The 11,892-nt window shown below is 41.6% G+C and overlaps 1 protein-coding gene across 1 annotated transcript; it reads right to left on the minus strand.

Moving 5' to 3' along the window:
• Positions 1-648: 648 nt before the first annotated feature.
• SRD5A1 (steroid 5 alpha-reductase 1) lies at positions 649-11,832 on the minus strand. Its single transcript, XM_068396011.1, has 5 exons — positions 11,524-11,832; positions 9,208-9,374; positions 6,828-6,929; positions 4,471-4,621; positions 649-2,141 (listed from the first exon to the last, which is right to left on the minus strand). The coding sequence occupies exons 1-5, from the start codon at positions 11,751-11,753 to the stop codon at positions 2,075-2,077; spliced, it is 717 nt and encodes a 238-aa protein (XP_068252112.1). The 5' UTR covers positions 11,754-11,832; the 3' UTR covers positions 649-2,074.
• Positions 11,833-11,892: the final 60 nt, after the last annotated feature.

The following is an 11,892-nucleotide window of genomic DNA, read 5'->3' on the forward strand; positions in this document are numbered from 1 at the left end:
CCCAAGGAACTTCATGACTGAGCGTTCATTAAAACAGCTAGGATAAAATGTCAAATTACAATGTGATAAACAAAAACACAACAGGGAAAGCCAAACTTCCTGTAAAACACTAAGGAAGATGTAACACTAACTAGAAATGAATAAACAATTTGAGAATCAAGTAATGACAATGGCAATCAAATAAATGGTATTCCTATGTCCTCCCAAAGCTGGACTTTTGGACTATTGGCTGAGAGCAGCATCAGTCATCCCAGTCAACATTATGAGGAGCAATGGCAGTCCAAGGGCTTTGCTGTACGTAAGTTACCATCACTGCAGGACTGCCTGTTTCTCTTCCCCTCCTTCCTTTGACTATTTCAGTCAATACCGATAGAATTTTTTCTTACACTGTTTACAACCACTGAACAAATCCTTAATGACAGCCAAGACTTCAGTGCACTAAGTACTGTATAAACATGACAGGGAGGAGAGAAGGAGCAGAAATACAGTCGTTAAGCAGAAGCTTGAGTGACAAAGTCCTTTTTCACTACCCATTTCCTGAATGTACTTTTCCTTTAACTAATATCTAAAATTTTAAAGGTAAAGTTCATCAGGTACATTACTTTGATTACTACATCAGTGCAACTCAACAGTAAGACAGAATTTGAGCTTTAGACAAAGCTTACTGCAATACCATACTAGAAAACTCGGCATCTGGCAAAATTATATTACCAATTTGTTTTGAAGAGCATAACCCAACAAATACAGTGTAAACAGATCAGAAGACACTTGGCAAAGTTTGATTTCCATTGAATTTCCGAAGTATATTAGCATCAGAGTTTTTGGGGGTTTGTGGGAAGGTTTTTTTGGGTTTTTTTGTCTGGTTTTGTTTGTTGTCGTTGTTTTTTTTAATTATTATTATTTGGTTGTTGGTTTGGGGTTTTTTTGTTTGTTTGGGGTTTTTTTAAGTTTTCTGTCAAATCTATTAGATTTTTTTTCATCAATTCTAAAAAATTCTTTAATATCACAAGCATGCAGGGGATACAAATGTGCCTGAAACTTGAAAGTCAGTATGCTTGGGATCCCATCAGGTTTTTGAAACCCTTCTGGAGTCCTTCAGGAGAAAAATGTAGGGGTATGAGAACTGACATTAACAAAATAAGCAGCACTAAAAGATTCCAGATTTTTGGAATATAAAACCATCTAGACTCTTATCAACACGAGAAGGAAGACACTTGATTTTTTTTTTTTAAACAGCATAGTAAGAATTTTGTAAAAATCTTAAGGGTTTTTTTTATAAAGTTAGAAAACATTACACAATTGTTAACAGTGCTAGACTGGCCTAAGTATCCCAAACAAAGAATGCCTTCCAAAAATAGTGTTGAGTGAGAAAACACATATTGAATATTGAGATAGTTTTCAAACTTGAGAGGTAGATGACAGTCTTAATCTATTATTTGGGAAAGCTAGCACTATAGCTGTTTATGTAAATTGAATTAAATATTATCTATACAGTGTCCATACCTGTGTAAGAGTGCAAAGAGGAGGAAGAACACTTCTCTCACCTAACAGCAACTACATTCACCTAATGTCTTTGATCTGCATCATCAGTTCTTCCCCCTCAGCATGTGGGTGGAAGAAAGGATTAGGAAGGCAAGTTAAAAATCAACCCCATTTGTGTATGCAGGCAAATAACAGGCAGAATACACCATCCACATTGCAGTGAGGGTGACTGGGCTCACAGCTCAATCCCCAGGACAGTGTGGCTAGCTCGAGTGGAAAGAGCAGAAGCCTGCATAGGCAGACAAGGAAGCACCAGAAGTCCCTTACAGTACTTTCCATGATGTTAATTCAGATGCCATTGCCTAATGTATTTAAGATGGTGCTCCACTGTTGGAAAAGCATTTCTGTTCCTATTCACCATGTCCATCAGGTTCTGGGTTTTCATTAAGAGGAAAAGCAGTAACTAATAGCAGCATTGATGCAAAGGCTTTGTCACAGCGATGATCAGAGTATGTTGTTAACCTGCCAACACCTGTAAAGGGTTAGCTGTTACAAAAAGTGGCCACTTCAAAAACAGTGTTAAAAGCACAGCTCAATACACAAATGGGATCACAATTTTTCTGCATTTTGGATAGTCTTCAAATTTCTCAAGGTACCATCTGAAAAACAAAGACAAAAATCTGATGAGTATTGAGTCTTCAAAATCCTGTCAAGGGAATTAAGTAATTGTGTTCAATTTAATCTATATATTTTCTGACTACAAACCAGGAAAATGCATTTAGAACCTACTCTGGATAGAAAGCTGCTATTTACCACACTCATCCTAACGACATCAAATCACCAACTATGGCGAAACAAAGTTATGGCTGCCAGCAGTAGGGAATCAAACCAACAGATGTGGTGAGAACAGCCAGGGAACAAATAGCTTGTTGTTGCAAAACGTATGTTGTTATGCATCCTGAGTATCCCTGACGGGATAACACCACATTGTATAATGAATTCATGTGGAAGGAAGGGATACTTCACATACTGGAAAAATGGTCCTGTTCGGGACAGAAACGTCTTCAAGAGCTTTGAAAGAATGATGTCAAAGCTTAAGACAGAAGGAAACTAACCATGGAACTTGAGCCTGAAGAACATAATATACGAGGAGAGGCTGAGGAACCTGGCATTGCTTAGTCAGGCGATGAAGAGACTAAGGGGCCCTGTTACTGCTGTCTACAGGTACTGGAAGGGGAGTTATTTAAGACAATGAAGCAAAACTATGAATGAAATGCAAACCCTTGCAGCTGGAATGCAATGGTCCTGTGCAAAAGTGCAGGCCAGAGACTGACTGGCTAGATAGCAGCTCTGTACAAAAGGACATGGACATCCTGGTGGACAAGTTGAACATGAGTCAGTAATGGATCCCTGCAATGATGAAGGCTAACTGCGTACTGGCCTGCTTTAACAAGTATAGAGCCACCAAGGCAAGGGAAGTGCTTGTTCTCCACTATTCAGCAGTTGAGAGCCTGCATCTGCATTACTGCCTCCAGTTTTTGGCTTCCTGTACAACAAAGACATCCACAAACTGGAAAAGAATCCAGCAGATGGTCATTAAGATGACTGCATAGCTGGAACACATAAGAGGAGACATTGAGGGAACTGGGCTTGTTCAGCCTGGAAAAGAAGTTAAGAGGCAGATCTAATTGCAGTCTTCAACTACCTACAGCAATATTACAGAGAAGGCCGAGCCATACCTCTCCTGGAGGCACACAGCAAGTGGACAAGTGGCAGGGGATAAAAGTTGCCACGGAAAATTCCAACTGGACATAAGGAAAAAAACCTCTTCCCCATGAGAATGAGAAAAATCCTTCTCGAGTGCTTTGCCATGCTGGAGCCTCCACCCTAGGAAACACTCAGAACTCAACTGGATGAGGTTCTGGGCAACAGGGTATAGCCTTGCAGTTAGCCCTGGTTGGAGCAGGTCATACCAGATGACTGGACTGAACAACCTTCAGATGCTTCTCCCAACCTATGATATTCTGCGACTTTGCTCAGTACTAGCAGGTGGTAAAACAAGGAGAGATGGTCACAGGTGACAAGCTTGGAATACTCAGGTTGGATAGTAGGAAAAACTTGTTCACTTGGAGGGTAATACAGAACTGGAACACTCTACAAACAAGGTGCAGGAAAATCTCCGTATCTGGAGGTTTTCAAGACTCCACTAGACATAGCCATGGCTGCCCTGACAGACTGTTGGCAATGGCATTTTTTTCAACCTATTTCCTCCATAAATTCATGTTTATTTCCTCTTATGCTACAAAGTTTCAGCATGAGAACCAAAGCAGGAAACTGAAAATAACCAAAATAAGATTAAGGTGTCCAAATTCTTTTAAACATGCTATTCTTTAAAGAGAATCCTTTCAAGAAACAAGTCTTCTCAAACTATGATCCTTCTGTTAGCAGGAAAGCCACATTATGAATACAGTACATTAGCAGTCAGACTCTTTAATTAGAGAGCAGAGACTTTATTAAATGTCATCTACCAGAACTGTTTTCATATTGTCTATACACTTGATTATAGACCATATGATACAGACTTGACTATAAAGTGTGCCTGTTACAGAAGACTTTAGAGTGATTTTCAAAATTTTAATGTTACAGAAACGAGTTCAAGCCGCAAGGGAAAGTATAGTATATGATCAATTAAGACAATTTTCCCAAATTTGTCTATAATCTTTACAGATCCAGGATGAACTATGTTCATTTAAACATTATTTTGACCACCTCATTGTACATTGTGTGTGTTTATGCTCAGTACTATCCCACTGAAATTCTGCAGTGCTTAATACTACTCAGAGTATTCTCTATCATATTCTCCACTGCAGTAGCAGAGTCTTTCACAGGACTTGCTCTGCAACATCCTTATGGGATGGACTATAATTTGTGAAATGGAAATTAAGTGTGGCATAGCGACAACAGAAATGATAAGACACAAACACTTACTGGTGGTGTTGTTTTGCCCTTGAACCCAAGATGAGAAGCGTACACAATGCAAATGCAAGGCTTTCAATGGTGCAGCAGGCAAGGGCAAACCCAAACCATTCCAGGATCTCTCCAAAAAAGTTGGCTCCGCTGACATACTCAAACATTCCTCCTGAAAGCAGGACAGAGTTATATTTAAAGCACCTTAATCAAGGAGATCTCTAATGCTATTTTTTTCTGTAAGTCAAGTAAGACGTATATCCCCAATGTCTCTATATAATTTTTAAAGGCAGTGGAGACTGTTTTTCAGTTCAAGCTGTACGATGAAGGATCACTTCAGACCCCATTCTAAGACAGACCTTCTCCAGCTCCATTTTTCCTCTTTAAATCATGAAAGAAAAGAGGATTTACCAGTATCAGAAGCAAGTTCATGCCTCTGTAAATAATTACTTAACAATGATATCAAACCGGCTCGTTGATCATACATTAAAACTTTTTTCAAACATGTAAAAATAGAAAATATGCGCCCCTTTAAGAGTCTCAGAAAATACTCATAGGGTTAGTTAGCATACAATGTTTAATTTCTTTAAGTATTTCAGAAATTAAGTTAATGATGAACAATATTATGATTACGAATTAAACTTCCAAATTTATCCTCTAGCTTAAAATGTGTTGCCCTTTTGTTCCCCTCCCCCATCAGGTCTCCTGCTTCAGCCCTGACGCTCAGTGAAAGAAGTAATTGGCAGTCTATGTTAAATGTGTTTTATAGCCAATTATGCATAAACAATCAGTACTCACCTGCTGGGAATTTTATAAAATAAGGACTTTCACTCTAATTCCAAAGTAGCGTACAAATTGATAACATCTCAGTATGTGCTTTACCAGTGGGACTAAACAAACAAGTATTTGCCAAGTGTAATAAAGGACATGTATTGACCTTGCTTTAATTACTTTGCTTTGTGATAAAAAAGCAGAATTCTAGCACTTAAACAGGATAAGCAATATCAAAAAGAACGACTCCTCCTGATGGTGCAACAAATAATATCTTATTTCCTTCAGAACTTTTTTGTACACTGAACATAGCACAGGACATTCATATTCATTTTTCACATAGGCACTTTGATTTACAACTATTAAAATCAGTTACCTTCTTGGTGAAAAATAAGTCTACTGCCTTATATATCTAGTTCTTCCAGTTTTATCTTAAAAATCTCACTAAAAACCAAGAGAGAGCAACAACTAAAGGAAAAACTTAAGAAAAACAGCAGAATTCAGAGGTAACTATTATTTTTCTGCTTTCAGTGAGTGTAATATACCTGGAAGAGCCTAATGTTGCCAAAAGTGTCAATAAACCTTAGCACTTCAATAGGGTCCATAAGAAGTCCTTTCATATTCTCCATTTGGCATTAATTATGCCAAAATAATGGCATAAATTATGGCCATGAAGGCCATAATTTATAATGCCTTTCTTTGGATTTCTGTCCTCTTTTCCCTGTATCTCCCTTACTGCAGTAGCTCTTGCTCTCCAATTACCTCAAATCCCTCCCTCTTCATAGGTGGGACAACATAAGATGGGCCAGGCACACACAGTTGCTGAGTACTTTCTGCCTTCCTCTCCTGCCCTCACACTGGGATGGTAATTTAGGTCTTCTTTCTCCACTCACCTGCTGATTCTCGGAAAAGTTGTGGAATGCTATGTTACATTTTTACCACTTTTTAAAAATACAGCCAAAGTTGGTCAAGAAATTTAAAGACTCGCACAAGCCACGTGATATCGTGAAACACATCCCTTAGAATACTTGGCTGAAGAAGAAAAAAAAAATAAAATGTTTCCCACACTATGAAATCCCTTCTTGAGGCAGACAACAAACTGCTATTTCCAGTTTCCTGTTATATCATAAATTACTATCTCCCATAAAATACACCAAGCTTTAGAAGGTCATCTTTACACAGAATCATTTTAGGTTGGAAGGGACCTCTTGATATCATCTAGTCCAACCTCCCCTGGATCAAGCAGGGTCAGCTAGAGCAGGTTGCCAGGACCATGTCCAGTCCAGTTTTGAGTATCTCTACAGATGGAGCCTCCACAACCTCTCTGAGCAACCTGTTCTAGTGTTTGACCACCCTCACAGCAAAGGATGTGTTCAGATGTAATTTCACGTTTGAATTTTGTGCCCAGTGCTTCTGGTCCTGTCACTGGGCACCACTAAGAACTGGGCTCCCTCTTCTTCATTCCCTCCCATCATGTATTTATATACATCAATAAGATCTTCCTGAGCCTTCTCTTCTCCAAGCTGAACAGTCGTAGCTCTCTCCACCTCTCCTCATATGAGAGATGCTTCTTTTGCTATGTAAATTTCTGTAACATTTTTACTCACCTCTTGGTATCTTGTAACCACTTTCCCCTGGTTTTCTCAGATTTCTGAGAATATGATCAGAATGAATATTGATTGCCATGCCAATCAACCACCCTATAAAACCTGAAGAGAAATATTTAAAATACTATCTTTAATACACTAAGCCAAAGTGCTTGTTCAGAAAACAAACTACAGTCATCTATCACATATTAGGCGTACTATCTCAAAGCAGTAGTAATATAAGCAGTATAAGCAATTCTGGTGACATCCTGTACAGTCCCAGTCCCACACTGAGCTCATCAGTCAACAGAGCTCACAGTAATCAACAGGTCTCTAGACAGGAATAGTACTGTAAATTATAAAGTTTATTCCTATGTTGCTAGACTTATATAAACATGTGCATGTGCATATATACAGATGTAATGTGTTTATTTCCCTAACTTCCACATAGGAAAACAAATACACTAAAATTTTAAACACTGGAAGAAACAGCCTTTCTCATTCCTGCCAGAGGGACACATCTTAGTCCCCCTCTTTTTTTTTTTTTTTTTTTTACTGAGAACGTACCAGAGTTTCCACAGAAGACTTCCGTGCAATAAAAAGAATAAAAAAATTGTGAAGGAGTTAATGCACTGTTTACTTGTGTCATTCAGCAAAATGGTTTAACCAGTTACACCAGGCTTCCACAGAAACTGAGATTATTGTCACATTCTGCATCCTTATGTCTTGTTGCCATAATTGCATGGGATAAATCAATGTTAAGGGAGAAGCCACTCGAGCACACATACACCATCCTAGGAGTTGCACACACCCCACCAGAGTCTTTCCTGCTAGGACCAGAGTCCCTTCACAGTGGGCAACTCCAGTGAGCCGATGGGTGCCCCTTTCGACTCCTTTCACACACACGTTCTTACTCTCGTCTTTTCCTCAGGTTTGGCCCTAGGCTTCCTGTAGCAGTCTCAGGTATTGAATCTTATATAAAAAAATAATTTATTCAGATGGTACAGCAGAAAAACAGCTTGAGCTGGGTGCCTCCAGAGAGGGACCCCAAACAAAGAAATCCCTGGGCAATTATACCCTTACAATCTATGCATCTGCCCCTCACACACTCTTCAGGTGCCTTTCACGCGCCTTTTCGTCCAACAGTGATTTCTGGTCCGGGATCTTCTAACACCTTACTGGATTCCTTCTCCCTCTCTCCGGGCAAGCCATTAACTGTTCTTATTTGTTGAGTTGCAGCTTCCGCTGACAGTTGTAGCCTCCTTATCTTCTGGTTTGCGCTTCTTGTGCGCCAGCTCACTGGCAGAGCACAGGAAGCTGAAAAGTCCTAGACTTAAGATAAGTGCTACTTAGCAACAACTACAACATCAGTGTGTTATGAACATCATACTAAACCCAAAACACAGCACTGTACCAGCTACTAGGAAGAAGATTAACTGTATCCCAGCCAAAAGCATATCTAGGTGAAAATTCACAGCTTGCAGCCTAAGGCTTCAGCAAATCTAGCTACTCATGCTAAGTAAGTAATGCTAAACAAACAGTATACCAAATCACACAACGTTATGCTGTAACCCCTGAGTCCTAATGCTAAATGATGGACTCTGAGCAACTCGTTCTATTTAAAACTTACTTATTCAAGCCAAACAACTAGTATTTCTTAACAAGTAGATGCCTAGGAAACAAAAAAATAGGACAAAGACTTTGTCACTAAACATCTTAACCATTTAATCATACGCGTGGCTTCAAGCATAAATGTAACCTCACTTCCTGATAGGAGTGAATGATCAACCCCTCCACTCCCTTCCTTGTAGGCCAGTTTTGTTCTTTGACAAAGCCCGCTGCTATTACGAGGGTGAGTGGGTTGGTGTATGTGTGTGCATGCATGTGTAAATATTCCAACTCCAAGGACTTCTGGCATTAGAAATGATATCTTGGTATTTAGTGGCTACCCTTACTGGACTTTACTCCATGAATTCGTTCACGGTCTGATCACATACAAACCTTTAGTACCTACGACATCAAGAAACAAGGGATTTCAGTTTAATCTACATGTTATGTGGAAAATCTGCTTTGTTTGTTCTAAACCTGTATGCTGCTGGTTCCATCTAAGGTCTCAAGTACCTATATTGAAAAAAAATACATGACCCCTATTTACTTTGGTGTTAAGGAATAAAGATGACAGTCAGCTCATCTAACACTGACATTGTGGGAAGAAGTGTCAGTTCACAGTTCTAAAATCAAAAAGGTTAAAAGGCTTCCAGCTACAGCGAATGAGAGAATTAACTACGAGAAGAGTTATAAAATGGGATTGAAGATACTATAAAATGATAATAAAAAATAAAAAGCTGTGAAGACAAAAGGAAAACTACACCTAATGTTCTCATAACATGTTTTGACCCACCTGTAATGAAACACGGATCTTTTAACCAGCCTGAAGGGTACTTTGCATAGTTGCTTAAGCTTCGGCCTTGCAAGTATCCATTGAAAATGCAGAATAGAAGCGCTAGCACAAAAATGAAAAGTGGTGTTGGTTTTCCTTCCCGGATCAGAAGAGGAAATACGAGTGCCCTACAGTGAACAAGGAAAGAAAAACTGTTGCATTAACAAACAGAAAAGATACTTTTGATGTCCAAAACTGTAATCCATAGTCCATATTATCCTGCTTTTCAAATTCTCAGTGGAGTCTTTGGTCCCTGTTCAGAAGGACAGTTATGCTTGCTTTAACTCCTAGGCATTAATTTTGTTACCTAATCGGAATTACAAGATCAGCCCTCTCTCCCCTTAGGACAGAAATTTTGAACTTTGTATCCAATGCAATTACTTTGACAAGAGCAGTAAAGGCAACTGATGTTAAGCACAGTGTATTTTTGTCCTCCTTTGTTCCTAAATCCTCAATGGTATTATCAAGCCTTCCGAAACGAGCCAGGTCTCACAATCCCTATGCCAAATCCACCAGCACTTCCAGGGGGAAAAGTCAATCCCCTTGAAATTAACCTAACTGAGCTCAGTTTCCTCCTTGCCCTAAAAGTCACTTAAAAACATTAATTGCTTTGCCTCGACAGTCTTGGTCTACCCTATGACATCTGTTAAAAATGTTAGAAATCCACAACTGCCATCCCATCTGGGAAAGGAATCTTGATTGCTTTTCCCAGGGGATTGCATCAATAAACAAAGAAGCTCCAAACCAGAAAAGACGGTGAAAGTTTTTCTACTCTGTCTCATGTAACTATCCAAATGCCAATCGCCTATCAATTTATTTATGATCTATAATGATACAGGAGCAGGATTATTGAAGCCTGAGCATTCTTCATGTGTTTTCCAGCTACCCAAGGACTACTGCTTCAAAGGAGCCTTACCAGAGGAAGCAAAACCTCTGTTGCTTTCAAGGAAGCGTAACAAATTCATTAATATGATTATTTTAAGCCTGCTACATTACAACAAACAGAACTGGATAAGAGAGGTCCCTTTCCAGCATACGTTCACCTACAGAAAGTCCCTCAGTCAGGCAACAGCAATATGCAACTGGAAAAAAGAAACTGCGGTACAGCTCAGCTTTCCGTACAAACCTATGCCTTGCGTTCCTAGCTCTTCCCAGGCACCGGGGATGAGTTCAGATCCTATGCCAAAGCTAATCTCTTTACTCTTAAGAATGGAAAAAGAGGGAGTAAAGACACGCTCCTGGGTTTGCAAAGCCAGCCGGCCACCAGGCCAACCGTACGTTGCATCCTTCTCGACCGTGAGGATGTGGAATACTTTTGGTCAAGAGCAACAGCCTTTCGCAATAAGCACTGGAAAACAACTGCGTATCAGGCACACACTCAGCTTAAAATCAGCCTGACAAATCTATCTCTTCTGTATTAGTATGGTGGCAAAATTACTTGTGGAGTGCTACCAGTAACTATTGTCAATGACTTGAAGGGAACAGCAAAACCTTGTCTGAGCTCTACTCTAGCTAAGCTGCCTTCTCCCGAGTAGTTTTACGAAATACCCAAATACCCTTGAATACATGGCAACGTGGGGCACTCAGCCTCAGCTCTGCCAGTATTTTAAGGAATCATTGAATATCCTGAGCTGGAAGGGACCCACAAAGATCATCGAGTCCAATTCCTGCAATAACACTACGCTGAAAAGAGTAATTGGAGAACAGCTGTCATTACATAATATTAATGTTACATCATATCCGCATCCAGAGCTGAACTTTCCTTCTTGGAATACTGTGTCCTGAAGGCTACCTGGTCAAGTCGTTGCTTAAACGTGGCGGTCACCACAAGAGCTGCAGCTGCAGCGCGCAGATGCCCGGACACACTGACAGGGCACCACACGCTCCGTCTTTACGCCATTTCCCACCGCGTGCCCCGCAGCACCAAAACAAAGCAGCACCGCCAGAGTCATTTGTTCAGCTCACGCGAAAACGTAGAGTATCTTAACGTAAAGAAGCAGAAAAGACTTTAGCGATTATTTTATTAAATAATTAAAATTAATTAACAGCAGAATCTCAATGCCTGCAGTCACAAGAGTAGCCAGGCGTTTCTAGCAAGATGGACCCCGACGTGCCACAGAACGGCACTTCTCCTGCCGTCAGCCACACCCCCCACCCCGCTGTTCGGGCGAGCCCGAGCGGGAGCACCCCAAGGGAGGCAGCAGGCCCCCAGCCCAGCGCTCCAGCGCGGGAGCCCCCCCGGTGCCCGCTGACAGCGTCCCCCCGCCCCGGCCGCACCTGTGTGCGTAGTGCACGACGAAGCAGCCCAGCAGCAGGCGGTTGGGCCAGGCGGCGGTGACCGCCCCGCCGCAGGCGGCGAGCCCGAGCGGGACGAGGAGGGCGGGCAGCTCCTGCAGCGCCCAGGCAGGGCGGGCGGGCAGCAGGCAGCCGAAGCGCCGGGAGGAGTACCGCCCGTAGGGCATGGGGATGAAGCACAGCAGCACGGCGGAGGCGGCGCCCAGCGCCATCAGCCCGTAAGAGAGGAGCTCCAGCAGCCGCTGCTCCTCCGGGCCCGACACCCGCCGCCAGAGCCCGCATGCCCCCGTCCCGCCGCCGCCGCCGCCGCCGCCGATCCCCATCCCGCGCCACAAGTACGCGCCCGCGCGC

This window comes from Nyctibius grandis, chromosome 3 (genome assembly GCF_013368605.1).
Source record: "Nyctibius grandis isolate bNycGra1 chromosome 3, bNycGra1.pri, whole genome shotgun sequence".
Lineage (NCBI taxonomy): Eukaryota > Metazoa > Chordata > Aves > Nyctibiiformes > Nyctibiidae > Nyctibius > Nyctibius grandis.